Source organism: Egretta garzetta, unplaced genomic scaffold (genome assembly GCF_000687185.1).
Source record: "Egretta garzetta isolate BGI_Z169 unplaced genomic scaffold, ASM68718v1 scaffold154, whole genome shotgun sequence".
Taxonomy (NCBI): domain Eukaryota; kingdom Metazoa; phylum Chordata; class Aves; order Pelecaniformes; family Ardeidae; genus Egretta; species Egretta garzetta.
This window is the reverse complement of record NW_009259600.1, coordinates 6,516,692-6,543,746: the sequence shown is the minus strand read 5'-3', so window position 1 is coordinate 6,543,746 and position 27,055 is coordinate 6,516,692. Positions and strand designations below refer to the sequence as shown.

General features: G+C 35.2%; 1 protein-coding gene across 15 annotated transcripts in view; it reads right to left on the bottom strand.

Moving 5' to 3' along the window:
• The window catches only part of RIMS2 (regulating synaptic membrane exocytosis 2), a 345,182-nt gene that overhangs the window by 200,178 nt on the left and 117,949 nt on the right, over positions 1-27,055 (bottom strand). For 12 of the 15 annotated variants that reach the window (XM_035893824.1, XM_035893819.1, XM_009638382.2 and 9 more), the window contains exons 7-11: positions 26,127-26,173; positions 24,793-24,905; positions 10,772-10,902; positions 7,666-7,837; positions 6,953-7,106 (exon numbers count right to left, since the gene is read on the bottom strand). In XM_035893824.1, coding sequence (XP_035749717.1) covers positions 6,953-7,106; positions 7,666-7,837; positions 10,772-10,902; positions 24,793-24,905; positions 26,127-26,173 — 617 coding nt within the window. Of the gene's footprint in view, positions 1-6,952; positions 7,107-7,665; positions 7,838-10,771; positions 10,903-19,076; positions 19,125-24,792; positions 24,906-26,126; positions 26,174-27,055 lie in introns of all 15 variants that reach the window. The other 3 variants (XM_009638379.2, XM_035893825.1, XM_035893829.1) reach the window with 1 other exon arrangement.

The following is a 27,055-nucleotide window of genomic DNA, read 5'->3' as shown; positions in this document are numbered from 1 at the left end:
ATGAGTAAATGATGCACCTCAGATGACAAGATATGACAGTGTAAGAGGAAAAATGAAAATTTCAGTTTCTTGCCAACGAGTGCTGTAAAGAATTCACTTGATGACTAGGTCCCTTCCGGCAAGTCACACTTTTTCTGACATCCAGGTACTAACTATTTTAATATGTAGACCGTATCACTAAATTGTCTAATAAACCATCATTCTAGCTCTCTAAATTTTCAAATTGGATTTCTTGATAAATATAATTAATTTTTACAGCCTAGCTCCAGAATTCCATTAGGCTATATAATTTCAAAGTGAATAATAAGGGCTCTTTTCAGCATCATTTACAAACTTTAAGATGTGAGCTTTAGTTCATAACTTCTCTAATATTTATATTCCTTAGTACTAATCTCTTCCAGTTATGAATTTTATGAAAAGCTGGCTCTTCTTTGGCTACAAAATTATGAAAAATGGAGTATGGGGAAATTTTCTAGTTTACTCCAGCAACATCAGAAAGTCGCCAAAAGTTCAAGAGCACCATCAAAAAAAAAAATCTTTTTAAAAATTAACACAGTCTATAAATTATTCCTAAAATTATTTATATAATTAAAAACAATGGAATTTCTGAATTTAACTTCTGGAAAGATCTGTAAAAGGGTAGAGCTTCTTGAACAGCACAAGAATATAAAAATACCAAGATTATAAAGGGAGTGAGAACTAAGGAAGCCATGTTTGTTTCTGTATTGTTATAACACAGTAAGAAAAAAGTCAGAATAGTATTAAACCCATCTGAAAATTTCATCAGAACCATCACACTGTTAAATGATTGATTATTATGCTTCAACAATTCAAAAAAACCCCCCAAAACACCACACTACTTATAGCCAGAAAAGGAAGCTACTGTATGGACCTATATCTGTCAGAATCACCTGACTTGCTATTTATCGACTGACTAGCAAGGTTACTTTACCTTAACCATTGAGTTAATCCAACAAAGAACATCGCTTTTCTGTCATTTTTACATGACAGAAGAGTAGTTTAATAACAAGATTCTATGAAGTAACCAGACCAACAGCATTATAAATAATCAAATTCCCTTAAACTGCTTCAAAACAGGATTTTAAGTATTTTTTTGTAGTTTAATTACAATTTGATAAAATTTATTTTAAAATTTTCAAACAGCACAGAATTAATATCTTAAATAAGTTTCTTTTATTAGAGAAAAATATTTTGATAGTTTAAGGCCTTTTCAGACACCCCTGTATCATGTTAAATACCTTTTAATTAAAGTATTTAATAAAGCATAGATGTACAATAAATATAATAAATAAATCATAGGTGAATAATAAATACAATACTTTTTTATATCTATCCATATTCTATGAACAAAACATCAATGCATGCAAACAAAGATAACATGCCCAAGGCCTGTGCTCCATAAAAGAAAGAGACAAATTAAGGAAGAAGCATGAAAGACAAAAAATAAGTGTTATTCTTGCTCTCTAGGGTAAAATCCTTGTAATATATTTATCGTTTGTAGTCTGTGCCACTGACCATAAAATGCTCCATATTATAATTCGAAAAAAGTCACTGATGCATGTTTCCATTAAGTGCAACTCACTTACCTACTAGTGAACATTATTATAATTTCCTCAAGTAAGATTCAGTGACATTGATTTAAAATTATCATACTGACTTACCATATTCACTACAAACTAAAAGGAAATTGCTAAAACAGCAAGATCCTTATCCTGCAGTAAAATGAGACTTTTTTACAGGGTTCCAAGGAAGTCAATAGCTTTCAGTGGGAGACTGAGGTTTGAAATGCAGGGGCTCAGATTTCAGAGGGTAAAGTTTCAGACATATTGTAATTAATTATTATTAAACATTAATGATTTTGGTACTACCAAGTGTATCTCTTAATGTTTAACAGTTATAATATTCAACTCATCTGATTTGAAGGTACAGCCACAGAACTTTAAAAAAACAAACAAAAAAACCCCTCAGCACCCAGCAATGACAAGTCCACATAAAAATGTTTTTCAAAAAGTAATAAGCAATGGGGTCCTTTATTTGTGAATAGTCTTTCAATTTGGTTTTTTCTAGTAAGATGTAATAATTTTTAGCATGTTAAAGTCTCAGCATTGTCCCAGAAAATATAGTCCAACACAGGAAAACATACAAAGATGACAAAAACTTTTCATGTGATTCAAAATATTTTGTGTATGCATTATAGAATTTTCTAAGAATGAATACATAAAATTCAGAAAATTAATTTTATATAGTTTTTTTGCACACTATATGCAGATTTTTTTGTAGAACATAACTATACTCAATTTTTGTCCCCACAGTTTAAATACTTATTACTATAATTTCTCTCCCTCCGGATTTTTTTTATGCCTTAAGAATCATGAAACTCTTTGATGACCTTAATTCTAAGGGTAATGAAAGTCAAATTCTCTTTAAAAGAAAGCTTCTTCATAGTCCATTTATTTACAATTATTTTGATCCTGACTGATTTTTCTGGTGTTCAGTTCTTGAAAAAATACAACTTGATCCACCATTTTGGACTTCTATATGTCAATTTCCAAACACTGTAATTTCTAAAATCTCTTAGACTTTGTTTTCAGCAGTTACTCTCACATAGATTTACTACTTTTCCCTTACTGAGGATGCTCCAAATATAAAATTTCACTTTTATTTTTCAAACCATATTGTGCAGTTTAATGGCAATTAAAAGCTCTCCTTCCACTGCTGTACATACCTATGCTGCAACTAGAGACTTGAAAATGTCTGGTTTTACTGTTATTTTCACATTTCTTCCCTTGTGTTGGCATTTAGCTGTTACCTACGCTGCACACCCACTCTCTGTAGTCTGCAGATCAATAATTCAGTGTGCTTTTAAAGCTGCAAAATCTGACTTAGAAAACTAGTGTCAGTTACTTATTAATCCTAAGTAATCAGGAAAAACACATGAAGTAAAACAAAATCTGCTTCTAAAACAAATTCAGAGTCAATATAGAACCAAAACCAGTTGTTGTTCTTCAAAATACACAATAACCCAGTATTCTTTATCAACTACACAGTACCAGCTCACACTGCACAAATGCACGTTACATGGACATAACTGTAAAAGATTGAATAAGAATGTCACAGATCAAATCTGATGTCTGTTATCTCTGTATTCTGGGCTACATGGAGAGGAAGTAAATTTTGATTGACAGTCCCATGGTATAAACCCTGGGTGATTTCTGTATTAGTTCTCAATGAATAGTAAAACTAACAATAAGTTCCATCCCATTGATCCTAACAACTATGAATGCAACATTCAAACCATGTTCAATTTTCAATGTAATCTGTAGTAAGCCTCTTACCTAACGTGAGATGGAACAATAGTACTGTGGCCTAACCAACAACAGGAATTCCCAAATATTTTTAAAAATAATCCTTAATTTTCTATTTACAATCTCTTTTCAGAGGCAATATAAAAAGAAGTTCAGTTCGTCTGTAATTCTAGTTAACGCTGTCTGGAATTCTTAATGTATGGTTGATTTTATGTCAAATGTTAGCAAAAATGAAGCCACTTTAAAAATTCCCTTCAAAAGTTCAGCACAATGAGTGAAATAGATGTACTCTTTACCTCACATTTCACAGAAGAAAAGGCTTAAAATATACTCATTGGATAAAAAAAAGGTAGTTTATGAAAATCTGAAAGACCTAGTAAGTCATAATCCTATGTTCTGCATTAGATCCAGTTTCTAAGTAGATGGTAATTATCCTTCATTGCTAGGAAGTTAATGGATTGTATGGATCAGGGGACTGGGCAAGAGAAGGTGGACAGCTGGCTTAGATCAGTCTGTACCATAATATAACGCCCACTTAAAGCTATTGAGAGAGAAATATATGTAGAAACTAAGCTACTGTCTCTGAAACCTTGTTCCTGAAAAAAATGGCATATGGGGCTCTGGGAAGCTTGCACTTTGCTATTGGCTACCTGTAAATATAGGTGTTCAGTATTCAGGCTGGCATTCTGCTCTTCATTAGGAACACTACAAGTCAGTGATATTAAAAAGAGAATAGAAGTAAGTGATAAGTGTAGGTGGTTCTTTTAAACTACCTTTGGAGAACAACATTTAAGCATTGTCTTCAAATACATGTTTTTATAGCAACTTGGCAATCATGAAAATAAAGCTTAGATGTGTAGATGTGTGTTTACACAAGCAACAAACCACTAGATATTCAAAATATCTCTCTTGTTATTTCTCACACTAACAATTTATTGGGAGCATACAAGAAAGTACTTCATATTGTACTCACTAATTCTATACATAGAAGCATCACAGAAATGAACAAAAGGTGGGAGGACTGAACTGCTCAGGTTTTTCAGCCCCAGAAATTGAAATCAGCCTACTGTGTAACAGCACAGCAAGTGTTCTAAGGTGTGCTTTGAAGATAGACAAACTCGCTAGAAATGCCTTGTCTTCATTCTGGAGATTTTTTTTACATTGTTGTAATGTGCCACTGGATAACATCTTCTGTTTCATCATATACAAGAGTTGTTATTAAAGGATACAAAAAGAATTTCAGACACAAGAAACTAAGACATTAAGCAGAACTTATTCTTTTGAAACTTCAAAAACAAAAAAGTAAAAGAACCAGACTTCTAGATGTTATTAATATATTCTAAATATTTTACGTAGTGAAGGCAGTCATAAGATACGCTGTCTGCCCTTCACCAGTCCTCTGGTGATGACTTTTAGGTTGGAAAGCGCTTTTTGGAGGTCATCTGGTGCAACGCCTGTTTCAGGCTTGGCCAGCTTATACTGCACTGCGTACAGCCTTGTCCAACTGAGTGCTGGATATCTCCAGTAGGGTATTCCACCACCTCTCTGGACACTAAGAAATACTTTTATTTCCATATCAGAGGTGTGACACCAATGAATTTTATTTTTATTTTTTTTTTTTTTTTTACTAAATGGATTCTACTACCATTGCAGAACTTTGACGAGATGCTAAATTCCATTTGGGTGCCTTTCCAGTCCCCCGAAAGGAGGGATTTTATTTCCAAGAGACCTTGTTCTGTACGTGTAAAATTATGTTTAAATTGAAAATTATTTATGACACATAAGGATTCAAGAAGTCCGTATATACCCAGGACAGTGGAGAAAATCCTTCTTTATGGGATCCCGATCTCAGTACAAATGCAAAAATCATAATTTATTGTAGGAGTATGTGAATTCTCCAGCAATCAGCATGAACTTCTGACACTTTATTTGGCTGAAGTTTCTACAACCTCAAGTTGTCAAAGTACTGCTCTGAGAACAGTCAGAATATATCATCTTAATGTTTCATCAAACCAGAAGTTTTGGTATGTCCTTCCCTCTACATTTCCAGACAGGCATATAAGATTGTTCAGTTGAGCACAAATTAGCATTAGAATTAGTATTTGTTAATATTAGTGTTAGTATTAGTATTAAAAAAAACCTTTCAAATTTTGACGTTCACATTTTGAGTCAGTGTCATTAAACAGATCTTTAGTAAAGTATTACTACAATCTTTTCCAAAACAAAGCAGTTACTGTTCTATTCATTCTTCATGGCAGTTTTTTATTGCACAGACAGGAATTACTATAAACAAACCGGGTTTGTTTGCAGGGCTGAGTATTTTCTGAAAACCAGAATTTCACTAACTTTACATGCAAACAGACACTGAAATCTCCAGCTGGTCTGTAAAAGTAATTTTACATGGAAAATTTAACTTCCTAAAATGTGTTACAAGATGGCAGAAAATATACAAGAAAAATAATTTAAAAATTTTACTTAAACAACAGTCATGATAACTTGAGAAAACCGAAGAGGACTGAATGGAAACAGAACTCCTTACCTGTTAACTATCATTTCTTTCCTCCTTCTGTGGACAAGTATAATCTTACAGCTTGAAGGCTATGCACTGTAACTCTCTGTTAATGTATCTCTCTCAGAATATTATGATATGGAGCATTTTAATTCCTCTCACCATCCAGTGCACAGACACAAAACCCATCAACTACTTGAAATACTTATACACAGGGGATTATTTAATAGAGAATCCACATAGAACATATGAAATATCCAAGCTTGTTTGCGTGGTGACACACGTATATATTTCTGTGAGTTTGTGTGCAACATATGCATACACACACTCACATACAATGACTCAAAACCCCCAAATTCTTAGAAATAGTTTTTGAGTTGTTGGGTTTGAGGGTTTGTTTTTTTTTTTACATCAATGTCAACTGATATTTTATAAAGTTAATTCAGTGAAGGATAGCTTTAAAACATTGACAGTACTGTGCAGTTAAACTGGAGAAACAATGAAGTATTAAGGAAACAGATTTTCACCATCTTATTCTTATGTATCTAGTTTTATTAGCATATGGTATATACTCTGTTTTCAAAATATCTACTGATATCACCAACCTACTGTGGATCAAGTATACCAAACTCTACAAAACAGGATTTTAAGAGAAATTAAATTTGTGAATGTAACCACAAGGCAACAGGCCATTAATTATATTATTATTATTATATGTAGCATTAATTTAGCTACATATAAAGTTATATACAGGTCACTTTATTAAGTATGAGCTAAAGATAAAGGCACTGCACATTCGCTTTTGGTTAAACAATGAAATTATAAACGTAACATAGAAGATAGGACTTCAAGATAAAAACAGCACATTGCAAAAGACCAATTTCCTCAAGTTCAGGATCTGAACTAGGTAGTCTCATAAGAAAAAACTGATGTATTGCACAGTGTTGAATATTACTATTTGTAGCATGAGACTCTCATCAGTAACCATAAATGACCTAATTCTTAACAGCCTCAAATGAACACACAGTTTCTGTCAGCTTCCCATCTACAGGAATTTCATATACTTTACACATTAATTCAAATGAACTATATACAGAGTGCAAAGTTAACAACCTACTTTGTAACCTCCGTGTGGGACTCTCGCCATGGAGTTGTCTGCGTGGCAAATATGGTGACGGATGGGGAAGTGGCAATGAAGAGACATCATGCGTTTGAAGTTTGTACCAGTGAGGTTCATCATCTAACAATGCTGTCTCTAACTCAATAAGAATCTAAAAAAGAAAAAAATGGTTAAAAGTAGAAAGCATTACATAACAGAATATTTTAAAATAGATATGGTCATAAATTTTATTCTATTATTCTCTTATTGTTAAGGGCTTTGTCTGAAGTTTTATAAAAATCTTGCATTTAATATGAAAGAAGTTCCTGTGCCTTTTACAACACTATATATACCAAAAATCTTTCACAAAACTTTTATTACCTTATGACAACCTTTACAGCATTCAAATATCTTGTAACAAGTCAGTCAGCAACATTCCAACATTTTTATAAAATATAACTACGGATAATATGGATTTTAACAAACAATTCTAAAGGAAATTGAGAAACCATGTGCATGATATTAAAATGGAACAAACAGAGAAAGAATCTCATATCAGTACTATGTGATAAGTGCGAGATCACTGTTTACTCCTAAGTGAAATAAGGACAAATACAACAATATAAAAAGTTTTGCTTTGTTATATTTAATATTTTTTTTCAAAAATACTGTATCTAGATATGAATATGTGAGCAACTGTATTTCTATAATAACTACCAATAATTGTATACCTCTCCCAAAAATTCACTTTCTTCCTCTCGAACTCGTGCTTGGTCCCAAAGAGTAATTTCTAACATGCGTTCTCTAAACTCTCTCCGATGAACTGGAGAATAAATGAATGTCTGATTCCACTTAGGTTCCAATGTTTTCTTTACTGTTTTTGTTCTTCTCTTATTTTTATCACTGCAAAAAACAATTAAATATTTAAAATGTTCAGAAGACCATTATACTGTAATAAGTATTTCATGGAGGGTAGGAAATCTTAAATCAGCAGTACATTTTGTAGTATTATGGGCACTATAACCTATGTCAGAATTAGACCTTTATGATAGAATAAAGTTCAGCACATATATTGAGGATAATTCATAACTTCATATTAAAAACTAAAGTTAGGTGATTTCCAGTCCATGTACCAATTCCAATTTTAAGAAGTTCACGGAAAAACTGAAATGTTTTAATATGGGTTGGGTTTTTTTTAGAAACAGCATTTTATAGAGCAAAACTGAGGGAACTGAGGTTGTTTCATCGGGAGAAGAGGAGGCTGAGGGGACACCTTATTGCCCTCTACAACTGCCTGAAAGGAGGCTGTAGTGAGGTGCAGTTCAGCCTCTTCTCCCTGGTATCGGGTGATAGGACAAGGGGAAATGGTCTGAAGTTGCACCAGGGTAGGTTTAGGTTAGACATTAGGAAAAATTTTTTCACAGAAAGGGTTGTCAGGTACTGGAATGGGCTGCCCAGGGAAGTGGTTGAGCCTCCATCCCTGGAGGTATTTAAAAGATGGGTAAGCAAGATACTTAGGGACATGGTTTAGTGGTGGGATGGCAGTGTTAGGTTAACAGTTGGACTTGATGATCTTAAAGGTCTTTTCCAACCTAAATGATTCTATGATTCTATGAAAATATACTTCTGTAAATGGGATTTCCATGAGGCACAGTCTGACAGTGGAACACTTATGCAGACAACATTAGGCATAGCAAAAATCTTCATTTCAGATAAACTAGCCAGATGGTTCACTCAAGCTTCTAGTCCTCCAGTGGCCAACTCTTAAACTGCAGAGCAGGAGGTAGCAGCTGGCCCACATGAAGGAATGGTCAGGGAGCTGCAGGCAGTGCAGGACCTTCTCCAGTGGGTTTTCCTGACTAAGCACTCCACAGCTGGGAAACCAGAAGCCCTGAGAATGAGTTACATGTCTTTTGCCAGCAACACTTGAAGGAATGGTGTTCTCAGAACAGTTCCCAAAATCCTTTGGGTCACCCCAAGGAACTATCCAGGTTGAAGGCAGATCTCCACTACAAGGTTGGCCTTATGTTTTGGAGCCCAGTGGGTTCTCCATGCAAGGCTACCATGGAACGCCTGGCTCTGGCTCCAGGGTGTTGTTGAAAGCAATGTGTTTTGCAGAATATTCCTGCTTGAAAGAATTCATATTTTCTGATGGAAACAAGTTTTGCTGGAAAACACCCACGCTCCTTCTACTGAGAATACTGACAAGAGTTCTCATAACAATGCTTAATTTTAAACCTGCTGATTGCTGCATAATGCAGCTGTGGTACTAATTTATGTGGATTTTTTTAATACGGCAATGCAGATACTGTCCATTTGCTAATACTTGCAAATGAAATATAGTTATTGTATTTCTGAACTGTTACTTAGAAGCTGGATCAAAATATTAACCAAGAAATAATATTTTTAGACACATTATTAAGACAAATAATGTAATTATTTTTATTATACTAAAGATTTGTTTACTCTTGAGAACTGAAGTAAGTTACATTGGACAAGCTTTTCCAATAAAATTTGTTTAATCAAAAAGAGTTCAGTATCTTCATCTAATTAAACGCTTGACTTATTTAACTGTATTTTACCTCTAGCATGTTTCCTTCTACTACACAAGAAATATATTGTTGCTTACTTAGCTTTTACATCTAAGGAAAGGAAAATGAATTTGCACATTAGAAAAAAAAACATTTCAGTAAGACAAATTGCTGTTTCTTATACAAAGTGGTAGAAAACACATATCATAATTAAAGAAAAAGTTCTGAATACTTCACACAAATGGGAAACACCAGTATAGCATAACAAAATTTAATGTTATGTAACTTTCTGTACCTGTATACTTTAAAGTATTTAATTAAAGTCTTTTTCTTCTATGTATTTATAGTTATTACAACTCACATTTGAACACAGACATTTTTAGTAGCTTTATTAATCTTGAAAAAGCAGGTAAGATCATTTAAGCAGACCTGATTCTCACTACAGCAATCTGAATAAACTAAGAATCTAGTCCAACAGTTCAAATACTGGTAAACCCAAGACAATCCATCCACAAACTTTTTGTCATCAATGACACAGCAAATTATACAGTCACAAAAATTTTTCTTGCCAACATATGGTATACAATGAAAATGGAAAAGCAGTGTCTTCCAAAATACTGGATACATCTTCCCAATTTAGCCAATAGGAAAAGCAAAGGATGTAAAAATATAAACTGTAAAGTTGCATCCTATTCTACAGATTCAGCAATCCACTGGTCAATCTTTTATATACTCAGGTTAAATTTTTGAATTATTTGGTTGAAACACTACAAAATAAAGCTAAACATATTCCCCTACTGATACAATCTGAGGAAATCCCGATTAAAAAATCAACTGGGGAACACATTATCCCGTTTACTGTTCTTCCCACCACCTAAATTAAAATGGCAGAAAATCATGAACTAAACAATGAAGGAGCTATTCGGGAATAAGGGTCTCTACCACAGTTTAATTTTCCCTAAAACATAAGTCCAGATTAATATCACTCCTGTGCATTAGGGAAAGTTTTCAAGGTGCATCTGGGAAATCTCAACTGAGTCCCCTTCAGCCTTAACTCACTAATCCTGTGATATGAAATCTATGGGTTTCAGATGCCGAACCTGTTCCTGCTTTGCTGTGTAAAGCTGGGGCAAACCAAACTGCTGGACTGATCCATCAAAAAACACGTTGCTGTTACATACCATAAAGAAACTCCAAACCGTAAGATTTTTCTGTATATGTATAACCAGGAAACTCAGCCGTGCATGCCATCTGAGTATCAGACTAATTCTTACTCAAATGTTCCTTGTCTTTGTGTTCACCCTACCTTCTGTCTGGAAGAAAGTAAATTTTAACATAAGGATTCCTTGGCCTCCCATCTTCCCTTGAAGGAAGATCCTTTGCTCCCAGTATTGTCACTATTAACTGATGACCAACCTTGTCATACCACAGTTTTATCTGTAATGAGAAAATATTAATTAGTGAACTCATTTCTACAACAAAGTAGCATATTAATCCTTAAAATTAATTTTGCTCATAAGCTTCTATTTATATCGGTTGCTTAAACAGAAAATATCATGTTCTACTTGGTATTTATTACAAAGCATAAAAATAAATTAATAATATAATAGCTTCAGTATGTACCAGGATTTACTCTTTTAAAAAAACCCTATACAGTAAGTACATTATTTCATATTAATTGTTTTTCACATGGTGGTCTGGTTAAGATTATTCTCTCTTGGCAGTGATATTGTACTACTTGCATTACTGATGTATGGTATTCATATATATACATTTCTAAGGAGTTTATGCACAATGAATGAACGAATCTTTCATGTCCTGTTGTGCTGGAAAGACCATGGGATAAGACCATAAATATTTCAAATCTTTAAATATTTTTCAAGATGCAGAGACTCATACTGAGATCATACAAGCCCTCCAGAAATTGAAAGTGAGGAAGGCTCAGTAGTCCAACCCTCTTCACAGTCCAGCTCAGCAACAACAAGGCAAAAACTACTATTACTCTTCTCTTGTAATTATGAATCAGTCTTAGACTTGGTCTGCTATCCTTTTTTACTACAGTCATTAGAAGTTGCTATTTAGCTATTTCAGTTTGAATACTATAGCTGCAAGTAACTTATTCAAGGAGAGGATATACCTACTTTAGAGCACTCACTGCAGAAGGGGGAAATGGTGCAGTTATGACAAAACAAAGCTTTCCAAATAACCAAGGAGTCATTAGATGGTGGTACCACTGCAGTATCATTAACTACAGCTGACAGAGGAGGCTCTCTACACCGGGAGTTTGCCTGAGACAGAGGACAAACTAGGACATTTAAAGGATACACTAACGCTGCCTGAACTTAAGGGAATCAAAGAAGATAATGCCCAACTCCACACCTTACCAAAGAGTGCACCTCTAGGCATGAATATATCCTAACTAAGGTAAACATAACCAAGGGAAGGTGCACTTTCTGTGGAGCCCATCTCACATAATTTCAGAGGCAGTCTCCACCTGTTGTTATAGCTCCTTTTCTCCAGCACTTCAGCCACTTAAAGCAAGGTCTTGATGCAATTCTCAAGACTTTTGACCCACCACCAAGAGGCTGATGGCTTTCTGCCATTTCTAATACTTCAGTAAGTGAGATTACACTAAGACACGCCGACTCAATCGATGGTGGCAGTGTACTTCCTTCTCCATTACTTTAGATCTTGCAAATCCTGTAGCCACTAACCAGCAGTGTTTGAACAGACATTAAAAAGGGGAGGATATCTGTCCTCTATTACCATGCCGTTGGCCCTACTGACTTCATAGGTTTCTGGTACCAACAGTTAAAGGGTTCTGTGGCTACTAAAGGAGAAAACTGTGAGAGAAATTATCCTTAATATGTTAGGTTCAAAAGATTTCTAGATGCTGTTCCTACATTCCCGCAAAGCAAGAGACTTTGACAGTATTTTTTCTAAACTGAGAATTATCTGGAGTACAAGTATCTTCACTCAGGTACAGATGACAAGTAGAAAGCTTTGCACCAACTGTATGAGTCCAAAGCAAAGCTTTAATGACCTCTAAAGTGCAAGGTAACTTAAATGTTCTCTGACACTAAATGTATCCACCTGCAGGCTTCTTGGGAGTCCTTGAGCAAAGGACAAACTTGGCTAGTCCCACATCCCAAGGGAAGTAGCACTGAAGACAATATTCTTCATCTGCTTTTTTGGAAAAAAAATATCCTTGCTTAAGCAGAATGCAATATATTTGTGATCCAGATACTATCACAAATTGTGACTGAGTGAAGGCGAAATAAGCCAGACATGCGTGTCAGAAACATAACCAGAATTATGCATTTATATTCAAGCTAAATATTTCTTCACTAAATTTGTTTCAGACTGGATTTTTGCAGGAAAACTTCAACCAAGGTGTTTGGAGAATGCAGAAAGCTAAATTGCCTGACACCATTTATTTGACATGCTCTGACATTTGTGCTTTGGAACAAGAACTTGAAATTTGCATTGACTTGTATCTTCTACTTGTCTCTTGATGCTCTGAGAAAAATTAGGAAAAACTTGTACATAATGGGCATATTTTCCCTGTGATTCCCTTCAATTTGGCTTATTATAGGAAAGGTCAGGAGGAAGAACTATGACCAGAAAGCTCTCTCTTTCCTGTGTTCACACTGCTAGTACTCTAATATACAGTACACGCACTTGTAATTCAAGAATTCATTTGACTTGGATGGAAAGAGAAGAAAGGAAGAAACTGGGAGCGGAAGAATGGACAAAGAACCCCACGGAGGGGAGGATAGGATTGCATTCTCATGGGGTTAGAAGGAGGAAGACAGGACAAATCAAATTACTTGCTTTCAAATTACTGGGAAAGTAAATGATACAGGATGCTTCTCGGTGAAACACAGGAAGAATGGAGCCACTAATGTCAGGGACCATAGAAGAACGAAGTGGCAAAAACAGACTGAATGAGAGAAATGGAATTAGATGAAAAAAGCACCAGCCATTCTGTATCTGGCACAAAATATGTGGCGCAGAGAGATTGGGATGAAAGAAAATCTGACAACAAGTCAAGGCAGGAAACTGAAAGGGAAAATGATAAACAAGGAATTAGACTAGCATACTGAACATGGAAAATGAGTTTGGGAATAGGACTGATCTAATTCTCATTCTCCTGTGCATAAGTATTATAACAATATACAATGGTATGGTATTGTCCTACAAGAACTTTGTCTTTTCTATTCACAAGGAGAGAAAGGACAGCCATTTAAGACAGCCAGGTGCAGTCCAAGGGAACTGGATTCCATCCCTTCCTCTTTCCCAGACAGGTGGATCCCTTAAAATATTTCAAAAGGTATTTACAAATTGCATGGTCTTCATCATCTGGGAGCCTGGTGTGAAATGCTGGACCCTGATTTGTAGTGCTAAGTAAAGCGTTGGAGGTCTGTGGTGTGCATTATGCCTGGATAGGACCTGGTTGCCTCGGATTCTGATCATAATTTCTCAATTCTTAACCAATAGATGCAGGACAATCCTACCATACCTCATAGAATATTATATAAATATAAAATATGTCATGAAATAAACATGAGATAGCACATGTATAACAGAAAAGCTAATGAGGAATTTTTTTTTTTCTTTTATAGCTTTTTTTGAGTAGGATGCAGAAAAGATTCCTACCACCAAAAAAAATTAAGAACATTTAATTATTCAACCCACAGGGTGAAAGTCCCACAAAAATGTACAGGTGTGAAGCTCCGCACTGAAAGACTTAAGCAGCTGACTAACAGCAGAATCTACAATGCCTCATTCAGCAGTTTTCAACACAGGCAGGAATGTCACTTTTAAAATCTTCGAACATCTAAGAAACTGCAATGATGCAATCCTGATCTAAATGAAGGAGGGGAAGGCTAAAATTACAACACATAAAATACACCACAGGAAAACCACGCTGGCTGATGCTAATGTGGAGGTTAACACCTCTACAAAACTTCTTGACTAGGACTTTGTCAACCAGATAATTTAGGATGTAAGCACATAAAATTCACTTAGAAGTGATCCAACCTGATTGCTTTCTAAAGATCTTTCCACTTAGTGTTGAAGTCCTGGGAACTTATTTGCCACACACACGCTCATAATACCTTCCTTCCCTAGGCAGATAAGCACCTAATTCTTGACTAAACTTCCACTGTAAGCTACATTAGGCAAACAGTCACCTAAATTCAACGCATCCTGAAATTGTGAGATGGTCAGTCATCCACAAAATGGTGCATCTGCTGCACTCCTTGAGACAGGCTTCCAGGCAAGAATACCTGTCATGTAGAGTGCAAAAAACAAGAACTATTCTGCAGCCAGGTGATGAAGGTAGTCATCAGGGGGAAGAGAGATGAGGGTCTGATCCCAGCTTTGTAGGATTCTTTCTGGTTTTTAACCAATAGTGGTCTGATACAAGATCAATATACATTCTGGGTAACAGGTCTGGAATCTGCTACACTAAAATTAAGCTTTCTTTGCTATCACCACACACTTAAATTGCCAGCCACATAGTATCTCAGCTTCAGATGAGACTTCATACTCCAGAGAAGGAAAGGATATGCAATAGCTTAATGATAAGGGCACTTTTCTGAGAGACAGGTTCAATCTCTTCAGTCTAAACAGGGCTTAAACACAAATGTCCTGTTTCTGGGTATATAAAAGCTGACTGCTGGTGTTGCATTCCAAGTGAGGATGCAGGTTATCTAGTATGCCTGTTTGGTCCTCTGCAGCCTCAGAAGATGACACCTCCCTCTGGAGAATCGACTCACCGTCTGGAACAGCTCAAGTTTCAAACAGAGTTAATGGGGATAGCTGTCCTTTATTTGGGCTGGATCACTCTCTGCAGATATTGAAGTATTTAGTTCTTTCCTTCAAATGTACAAATTTAAGCTCCTCCCCAAGGCACCTCAGACTTACTTGAAGTTAGTATAATTTAAGTTATATAAATTAGGCACATAAATTCAGTTTACTAGATTTCATCAGGCTTTTTTTAGGTCCTATCTTAACTAGAAATTTTATTCAGAGCACTGATTGAGATCAGAGTTCTATAAAAGAAGTAATCATGTAACTAGGACCCATACTGTAATACATATGCATAAGGGAAATCAGTTAAGAAAATCTAGATAACATTATTATTGCCACTTCCTATATTCCTATCTCATGAATGCTTGACTGTTTACTTAACTGTGCAATTCTAATGTGGTTTTGTGTACAGCACATACAGGCACACCGGATCTTAAGTGATAACTTGAGATTTTAAAACAGAGAATATTTTATGTTTTTAATTCTACGCTACACTTTATTTCTTTATTTGTTATATAAGCGTTGCTTCATGAATCTCATGGAAAAGAGATAAAACCTGTGCCACTGGGAGAAATCGCCTGCCCTGCAGCTTGACTTCTACCACCGCAGCCTACTCAGACATCACTGGGTTTGAGAAACAGCTGGCCAGGCATTTTTATTCTCCTGTTGTTCATTATAATTTTTCATGTAACTTACATAGCTGTTTATTAGTGTAATATTTTGAAACTTTCTTGCATTATTCTGAAACAAAAGGTACACCGGCAGGATCTGTTGTTAAAAAAAAAAAAAATCATTTTATTTTAAAAATGCTTACAGCAATCATTTTATTTGGACTGAAGCTTATGTAGATGCAGAAACTGCCCTGAGGTGGTAAAGTCTTCAGTGTAGCTGAGGTGAGCTTTGGATGTTGGTAAACATACCTCTAACAAATCCTGACTACTGGGGGTTGCTAAACCAAACTGTCATTGCTGTCTGATATGCTGGAAAAAATACAAGAAAACGCCGTCAAATTGAAGAGCTTCTTAGGATATGAAGGCCAGAAAATTAGGGAGGTACTTAGGCTGCCCTAATCTAGAATTCTTTTAAAAATTTTCTTTTTTAGTGGCTTCATCTTGATTTCAATAATGCCAAATAGACTCATGCATATATTTTTATATGTGATCAAATATACTGATGTTCTGTATTAAAGCAAAAAAATGTCTGAAGTTTTTGAAGTTAGAAGAAAGCCAGTGTTTTCATGGCAACTCTGGCTCAAAAGTAAACAAGAGATACTGCCTGGAAAACACAAATTTAAAAACAGATTATTCCCTACAAAGATATCACAAAGCATCACTGTTTGTTAGAAAATTGCTGGTATGCTGAACTGAATGTACAAGTTCAGGAAATAAACATGCACTTTTCCAAGTACTGTAGAATTAGTAAAAGTTCAGGAGAAGGGTGCATGATAGGGAAAAAAGAAAGAAATTGAGTGGTTTTCTTCCCAATAAAACAATCATGACAGGCTTTAAATCATCCAGTGACACAAGAGCTAGAAAATGAATGCAACAACATGGAGAGAAGTGTGGAAGAGGAACTTTTGCCAGAACCCAGGACATTTATCACCAGGATCAGTTTCAGACTAACAAGTAAAGAAGATGCAAGCAAGAATAAAGATGTGCATTTCCTGTTGAGAGTAATGAAACAGGTATAAACAGAAATGTTTGGAGAGCCTCTTTCTTGTAGGGAATTCTACAGACACAGCTATACCACAGCCCACAATGTAATATACACCTCCTGACAACCATAAACCACAGCTCAGAGCTCTGAGTTAGCTGATTTCTCATGCCAAAATGTAACCAGAGTTCTGCACTGATGCTGGACTGCTTCTAATACCCTTGTTTAAAGATCACTAAAGAATTTCTGCAGTCTGCATTGTAAACACATCGTAAATTAATGCATTTTAAACTGTCTACCATCCCTACTAAAAGTGGGCAGATGGGGGACTTGTTTCAGTCTAGTTGTAAAGATGGTGCCAAGGTCATAAGTTTGAGTTCTTCAGGAACTCTTGTCACAAACACTGTGTTTAGCTTTGACTGTTACTGAGCTCTGCAAAAAAAAAAAAAATGTTAGAGAGGTCCACAATGACTGCACATTGGCAGAAACAAAATTGGGGCTAAAGACGATTCTTATTGACAAAAAGTAATCCAGCCAGAGGTAAGAGAGTAAGACCCATACACGGTCACCTCTCGCTGGATATTCTCTATTAAGCATTACACTTGTTTTATTTTCTTAAATGACTACCACAATAATTTGATCAACGTAATTTTTTTTTCATTAGCAGACATTAGTCTAAGTAGAACTGGCAATGTTTATGTCTATTTCTTTATTTGATATAATGTGACTAAAATAAGGAACTACTACATGTTACTTCTACATTACAGTATTTCATGAAACATGGAGGTTTCAGGCAGACATTTCCTTTTTAAATTGAACAGTCAGTTGTCATATTTCTTAATTTATTTTTCACATGTCTAGAAAGAAAATAAATATTAAAAGACTACTTATGTCATATGCAATATTTACCTTTATGAACTACTTAACAACTTGTGACTGAATTTGTGTCCTTCTTTGATTTCACTACCATGAACAGAAGCCAACATTTTTAAACATGCTAAAAGGTGTTTTAAATTTTTAATACAACTCCATTTTATGTCAGTAGCATGTAATATGTTAACCTAAAACAATACTATTGAGAGAATACTTTTTTAATGTCAATTTTTTCTTAGATTTTTTTTATTTTGAGTTTATATTTAAGCAGTTGTAAGGATACTTTTGGGGAATAATATATTGTGAAAAAAAATTGTACTTTATCGAATATGAGTCATAACCAAACCATTTCCTACAGTCTTATTTAGAATTCCTTTATAAATACATATATGATCTTTTTTCCATTTCAGTATGAAATTTAGTTATCTCATTCTGACCATTTAGATCATCTTTTACATCTTTCCTTGAGCAATTGATCAAACAAGAGAAACATTTATACAGCTCCCACATTGTAAGAAAAGCAGATAATATTCTATTTACAAAATACTGAAAAACATGCAGCAAAGCAAGATAAGCATTGTAATGTATTAGTAAAACCTACTTTTGCGTTAATCTACAATATCTTAGGAGTTTCCTAATGAAAAAAGGCAAACAACTTGTACCTAAGCAGAATCCCAAAGCTAAATAAATTCAGTAACACAATCAGAGAATCCATTTTTTTTAATTTCAATAGTTTATGTTATTTTGATATACTTTTAAAATGCAAGAACCAAATTTCATACACAAGAAATTTGCTTCTTTAAACAAGGTACAAATTTTTTGCCTGTCTTCCACTCAAGGCGCTACTGTTACTTGGAAAATGCAAAAAAGGATGTGTTAAGTAATGATAATGAACGATTTAAAGAGACATTCATCATTATATAATGACCTCAAGCACAAAAGTATTTATTGCTTAAACATTACACATACTTTTTATGTGGGATGTATAGCCATCATCACTATTGAAACCTGTATGAGTTTAATATTGAGCAAACAGCAAACAAAAACTAGTTGTCTCTTTAAATTTTAATTTTATATTTTAACCCCCATGCAGAATTTTACAAGCTGCTTACAAGATGACATGAAACTTGTTAACATGGTTTAAAGCAACACACTAAAAAAAATGGGAAAACGGACTATAATGTAACGTTTTCCTACTATGCATTTTCCATAACAAACAAAAGAAAAAACCACAACTTTAGTTTCTGTCAGGCAGACGAAGTCTTTACCTGAACCCTAGGAACAAAAGGCGTTGTTCTTCTACTAAGGCTTTGGCTCTGGTAAGCAAAATTAAAGAAAAAGCAATAAAACAAAACCAAAAAGGACAACACGCTGGAAACTAAAAGACCAAAAGTAAAAACAAAGACACACAACTATTACTTTAAACACAGCTTTACACCAATGACATATTTATCTAACACAAAGTATTTTAATGCAATGCATAAATTAAATCTGCAAATCTGTTACCAAATCATATCAAAACCCTGTGATGGAAATTCTGGCCTTAGGGAAGTCAGCAAGAATTTTGCCACTGATTCCCCAGGAGACAGGATTTCCCTTTACAGGTCTACAGATAACATTTACAACAGATTTAGAAATAACATTAACAAGAGGAGCAGGTCAGCAAAGTGTGATTTAAAAGTGGGGTAGGAAACAAATTCAGCTTGATCATCTCTTTCAGAAAGATTGTAGATATTCAGAGACAGAAACAAGTACAGTTCACGCACTGACAGCTTTGGTTGCTTTCTAGAGTAAAGCAAGTAAAAGGTTTTCTCTCTTCTCTGACTTTAAGAGGCATTTCTATAAAAAGCCCTCCTAAATACTTTAAAAACAATTAAAAGAAAGTTAGCGCTATCTGGCATTAGCATTACCTAGGGGAAGGTACAATTGATGTATTTCAATTCTCTAGCAATCGTGACAGAAATGACATATGGTATATAGAGAAAACCCTTGCATGAAATGGGTTCTAGAGCATTTAGCAAACTTAGTAGTGGCACTGCACACTTGGATGCATTTAAGGCTTATTTTTGTGATGCAGCACTTCAGACCACATACAGCCTTGTGGCTTCCAGGGGCTACATCAAGACCACATCAATACAGGCCAGACCCCTACGTTCCTGGACTAGCTACAAACTCCAACCAACCACTCTCCAGCTTCAGCTTAGGGCAACAGGTGATGGAGTGGCACAGACAGGGTACTGAGAATGGGAAAGGACAGGAACAGGAGCAGGTGGTGATACCTTAGAGGGCCAGCAAGCGGGGGAACAGGAGCGTGGGAGCAGGTCACAACAACCACAGCAAGGACAGACTCTAATCTCCTTTACCTCCCTGCTCAGTTTTCCTGAGATTATTGATCTATTTCAAAGTGATGGAAAGAAGCTACTACTCAATATCCACTTCCGTAAGAAATGTACCCAAAGTATGGAGATAGGCAGTGTGATGATGGTTCTGCCACCCTCCTTGCTTACTTGGCATGCACAGATGCTGGAGAAATCTGTTCTATAAAATGTGTGAAGTAATCTGTTCTCACACAAAAGCAAGAGGATATATAAGAAAATTTGACAGTCTGGATCGCGGATTTTGTCTGATGGGCTCTTGTGCTCTGCGAGGTGCAGCAGCTGCACCGCCCCCACGCTGCACAGGCAGTACTGCATAGCCCAGCATAGGGGTGCCAGAATGTGACCTACTCACATACAATAAAAGTAGATCTTCAGCTTGCTTCTGCTCCGTATTACAAGAGAAATACAGATATTCCAGAATACTGCAATCCTAAAAGGGATAAAATATCTCCCCCCATGCACCAAGGACCCTCACCTGCCGTATTCTGCCTTGGAAAATGGAGGGCAAAAAGCACATTGTGTGCACTACCTAGAGCATTCCAAGTTTTGATGTTAGAGCAACAGCAATTTACTTGTGTAAAGGTAGAAAAGGAAGAAAAAAGGGAAAAGTAAAAGGTGAAAGGGGGAAGGGAAGTATGTCTCATACTTGACCTCGCCCCCCAATATGCTGACATATTATGACCTTCACAATGTGCAATATCTGCTTTCTAACATGCTACAGATATTACAACTACGATTAATATACTTGCATTTTTATTGCTTTATAAACTGAATATATACAGAAAAGCTATTGGAGTGATTCCATGGCTCAGCTGTACAAGGAAATAGATTAATTTTATAAATGACATCCCTTTTCTGTTAGAATTTCCACCAGTACAAAAATGAAATATTGTCATTTTATACCCGTATCCATTTACATGGTCTTCTAGTCATGTCATCAGTCTCTAAACCTAACTATTGCAAAAGTATTCCAAGTTATACTTTTCATGCAGTATTGAAAAAGTAGCAGAATGCAGTAATGAAGTGAAGAGCATCAACACACAAAGAATACTGACATTTTCAAAATTATATTAAAGGAAAAACAAATCAGACAAAACCACAGAAATAGGAACCAGACAAAGCAAATAATAATAAACCAATAATTGCAATAACAGTCCGATACTCCCCTGAAAGAACAATGTGGATCAAAAAGCCATAAAATAAACTGCACAGAATACAGATAAATTATGTCTATACCTTAGTAAATTATAACACGATAGTTTACTGTAGCTGCACACAATTTTTTCAATTAAATATGTATTTGGGCAGAATAATTATTAATGGAAAGAAGATTTCCTAGCTATGTGAGATGGTTTGCTTCATGGGAAATCATATTAGCCAGCTCTGAAGTATCAGTGTAACCTCAGTAGAAGAAAACAGGTATACAGACCAATGCCAATACACAGGAAAACAGGGAAGACTGAACAGACAGAGAAAGACATCCCTGAATAATAGAGAGGCATCACTGCAGCTAAACTGGCTAAAACCATATTGAGCATAAAGAAGTACATTCCAAAACACTACTAACATAAAACCCCTTGAAGGATCTGTAGCACTGTCCAAGTAAGGATGCATATATCCAAGTCTTTATTCAAATATTTCAGACCTCCACCTGAACTGTAGGTATCCCCACTTCTGCCCACAACTCTTGTATTTCACAGCCTATTAGCTACAGCTGCCTGAACACCGTCCCATCAGGACTATGCAGTATTGTCTGAAAGTACAGAAAACACTTCCAAAGTCTTGCCTGTCATCCATTCCCTCAGATTCAGCACACCTGTCTGAATTCAGCTACCATTGCCCAGAATGACAACTGACTCTCCACTTCCACAAAGAACGGCATCCTGTCCACATCTACTGCCAGGGCTCTGCAGTTATTCTCCTGCCTCAGCACTCACCATAAAGACCACATTCCCAATTGCATTTTGAATTTAGAATTTCCTTCCATTTCCATCTTACTCAGCTATTTGGAATGAATGAGTGTTCCATCAACTGTTCTGTCAGAAAAGAGTTCATTAAAAGCATGGAAAACCAAAATACTGAAGCTCACCCATTTGTAGAGTTCAAAACAAATATTTTTTGGAACTTGAGGAGAGTTTTTTAAACTTTTTTAAAAATTTTCCCCTAATACTTCACCTTTGCTAAAGGCCCAAAATTAGAAAATCACATAGTCCATTCTAATTTTTCAAAACAACTCCAACTCTACCAAAAGAGTTGTTTTTTTCACTAACAAAGTTTCAAAACTTTAAAGTTATAAAACGAGAAACCAAAATTTTAAGAAGTGAGAAACTATTCATTGCACTACCTTTAAGACACATAAAACACCTAATTTTAAAAGTAAAAAAAAAAATTGTGACCTTTTAAAACTAACTTAAAATACCAGATCAAAAAGAAACTACAGATGTTTACTTTTTTAAAAAGCCTGTTCTTGTAGAATACTTCAATTCTCTTAAAGTAATCTTTTTCTGAAAATATATTTTGGTCTACACATTTTAGTGTGCCATGTTGGTACCTAGCCACACCATCTCCAGACATTGTGACAGCCACCCTCCCTCACAAAGCAAAAGGTTTAGTACTAGGCCTCCCAAAGCCTTGAGCCAACAGCAGCAGGAGCTGGGTTCTGCCATTAACACAATTAACATGAAATACAGCTTTCCTTTAGCTGGTGAGGTAAGATAAGTGTCTAAATTTCCAAACTGTCTACTAACGTTAGGTGTCTACATTGAGATAGTCAGACTTTTAATTTAGAGATTTGCTGAGCATTTCTGACTTCAGCGTCAGTCAACTGGAGCTGCGCGTTCTCAGGTATCAGCTGCTCTCTAAGGAAAACAAGGATAGTGTGCAGTAGGAAGTATTGAATATAATTGCAAACAGCACATAAGGGAGTACAAAGAGGACAAGTATAGAAAAGACCTTTAAATGTCTCCTAACATTATTTGGTTTCCTTAGATGGAAAGAAATGCTATAAACTCATTAATAAAGGTGTTTATGTCTTGAAACAAGCAAAAAAATCATTAAAAATAAGAATTATGCCTTCTTGAGTTAAATACTGAATTTATATGCCATTATGAGACAGAAAAACTTGTGAATTCTGTTATTCTCACTAAATAAGAATATACCTCCATATCTCCCAATACTATTCTTATGCACCTCAGACTGCAATATCCCATCAATCCACAAAATCAACCGACTTACTGACCTTACTAATAAATGCTAATCTTAAACTCCTGAAGATTTTGTTTCTAAAACTGAGAAAGCGAGGAAGTCAGTTCTCTGTGGTTCCCATTTGGATCATCATTCCGCAGTGTCTGTGCATTAGATGTCTGAGCAGCTAACTCTGATCTTGAATTTCATGCTGAGAATTAGGAACCAAAACTTTTTGACAGCCTAATCTTTCATGAGATTTAGCCAAAAGAGATTTCTTTCCCCCTGTTTCCACTATCAACAATTTTTGCTGTCTTGTAAAACTAAATTGGTTTTTAAAAACCTCGGTCTGTGTATTTTGACAGTTCATGTTCATGTTCCCTTGTCATTGTATTTTGTGCAAAGCATTCTGCACTCGACAGTCAAGTTTTCTAGTTTTCCAATTATCCAAAGGATTGAGTTTTTCAAAGTAGTTACAGAAAACTAAAAATTATATACTGTAGATGGCTGGTCTGATGAGCAAAACAAATAATGTCTCATGCATTGCAGAATGGAGCCAACATGGCTGCTGAACAGACAGAAAAAATTTTCTTCCTCTCCTTTATCAATACCATAAACCATTTCTGTGAGACCTGTAAACAGTCTGCTTAGATTTTATGCATATTTTTATGGCACACTCACTATCTTAACGTAAAAAACTTGGAAGAAATATGAATGTGACATTTTCAAACTTGTTCAACACCAGTTTTGCACTGCTTCCATTCCATTTTCCTCTCCTTTTCAATGTGTACCAGGCCACAACCAAGCACTTTTGAAAAATCACACTTTGGAGTTGTAAATGACACAGAAAGGCATACAAAATCCAAGTTCTTCAGTTTAGTACAGAAAATTACCCTTTTAAAGAAAACATTCATGTAATTAACTTTGTTCTCAATGAGAGTGAAGAACAAATGTGAGTAACACTGGTACAAAGAATACAACATTCATTAAACAATCAAAGGGGAAAGTTATATATGAAAGCCAGTGCATAGGAAATAAGCAACATTTATTACTACGTGCTTAGACATTAAATCTACCAACTGTATCTCTAAGTGTTACAGTTGAAAAAGTTTATACACTCCACAGCAGAAACATGACTGGAGGCCAAGATTAGGCCTTTCTGAAAATCTGACTCTACCAGTCTAGCTTACTAAATAAATACATAAGTATATGAAAAATTCAACATACATAAAATTTCCAAAAGCTAATAAAAAGGAATGTCCTTATAAAACTATGGCCCTGCTTAAACGGAGATACCTAGCATTAACCAAAAAATGTAGCTAGTTTAACAAGAAATTTATGTCAGATGTAGCTTGCACTCTGCAGTGAGCATTTTATATGCTGCAAAAAGCACAACATTAATATTAATGAAATGTTTACATACTGAAAGTTGTCCAGACAAGAACTGTGGAACATCCCTTAACATGCCAGGACTCATTGGAGAAGTCACTGAAATAGAAGGTCGGTCCATTTTTTGAGATTCAAATGAACTAGAACCTGTAATTATAAATAAAAATACTTTATAAATAGTAGCACTTATGCATTTTTCACAATGTTCTTTAAAGAAAAACTGTACAACTATAACCAAACATGCAATAAAGTTGTGATAAGTAACACTTTTTTATCCATTTAAAATTACCAAATAATGATATTCAATCTTTTGGTGCTTAGATGTAACCAAAAGCTTTCCAAGCTTATTATAGCTGCAAAATGTCATGTGAAGCATACAGAATGAAAAATAGTTTATTCAGATAATTCTGACTGTAATTATGTCAGTAAGTTGAAGGCCCAAAATTCCTAAATAGTAAATTTATTTTTCTCTTTTGATCACTTTATTGTGGTCAAAGGAATTCAGTCTTCTGAAGGCCAATAATTATCTTGTACAATCAGACTTATTTTTAATTAGATTTTTACAAAACCATCAAGATGCATGTAATGGGTTTGTGCATTTTATTTCAAATCTACAAGGTCTGCAAACTGTCATAGGACAAGTTTTGTCATATAAAACATAGAGTAAAAGTAAAGTATTTTTATAAATACAAAAGACATTCTCATCTCACAAAGCATAAAATGGATTTTATTTTAAGACTTGGCTGATCAGTGAAAAGTTATTGGAGGAGTTTTTCATATTATTATAATCAGGCTTATGCCTCTGCATTTATTCATGGCTTCTATTGTAAAAGATTTCTAAAACAATGATAAAAAATAACTCCAGGCTGAAAGGCATCTTATCAGATCTAAGCCAAAGAACAAGTTATTTTTCCCCACACGAAATGCTAGTTTCACCGATTTAGAGGGTGCTGAATGCTTCTAATAAAGTAGAAGTACAGTGATTTCAAAGTAGCTATCTCTCAGGTTGTAAATAAAGAACATTTCATCCCCATTTTTAGTTTATAAAGTTCAATTGAAATGCAAAACAACAAAACAGGAAATTAAAAATTACTATTAATGTTCTCGTATATTAGTTAGAATTATGTTTTTCTTTTCAATCAAAACCAGCTCAAGCTTATAACCAAGTGTCAAGCCTAAATCAAAATATCCTGACTTTTGACAGTTTATTATTAAACAAAGGTAGATAGATAATACAGTAAGATGACATACTGAGACAAATACGGACAAAGAGACGAGAGCTATACTGACTGTAGATGACATTTTTCAATCTATTTGTGCTTACATAAAAGAGAGAGAAGATTTTCCTACCCCACAATTGAAACTTACTGGACTCCAGTTGTGCATGTGTGCTGTCAGGTATTCTGGGAATGTCCCTGAAATCAGGAAAAGTAAGACAGTGTAGATCCTTTATCTAACAAGCATAGTCAAATTTCAGTTACACCATAACACTCCTCAAGCCACCATGGAATGCCTCAGGAAAGGCATATGATCTACTGGCTGTCTTCAGCCACAGGGAAGATTTAACTTTTATCCAGTATAAATAATTCCAGTAGCGAATTAAAGCCTACAGAACAAGTGGTTTGGTGACTGCAGGAGTGTGGCTGCACAGTCAGAAATAAAATAATGCAATAAATAAAGAAAAAGAACAATCTCAGAGTTAATGGTAGACTAAAACTGTAAGTAGTAGACTTCATTATGATAGTATACATTAATTAAATCTATTGGACCCCCATTCAAACATACTAGACCACCAATAATGGCTATCCCAATAGGTCCTTTCCTGTCCTTGAACCACAAACTGGGACAATATTACCTATTCTATGACTAAATAAGATGATCCTTTTCATTTGGCAAAATTACATACTTGCATATACATGAGATGTTGCATCACCTGCATTAAATTGTGTGTACAGCTATGTAATTCTAAAGCACTCAGTTGCAATGACTAAGTACCTCATTACACCCACTCCCCAAAGGAACACTATTCCTGTGAGGGGCAAACATTACTGTATGCTAATAAAAACTATCTGTATGCTAATAAATCATTTTGGAGGTATTGGAGCAAAACCAAGCAAGATGAAGAGCTTCAGCTCTGAGTCACAGCAAGAACAATATTTAAAATCATGATGTGTGTTTCAGTGCAGTTGGTTTCTTCAAGGTTTTATTGGGTGTTGGTGCCCAGGGGCTGGTGATGGGGGCTGCAGGGGTGACCTCTGCGAGGAGAGGCTGGGGCTGCCCCGCAATGGACACAGCCG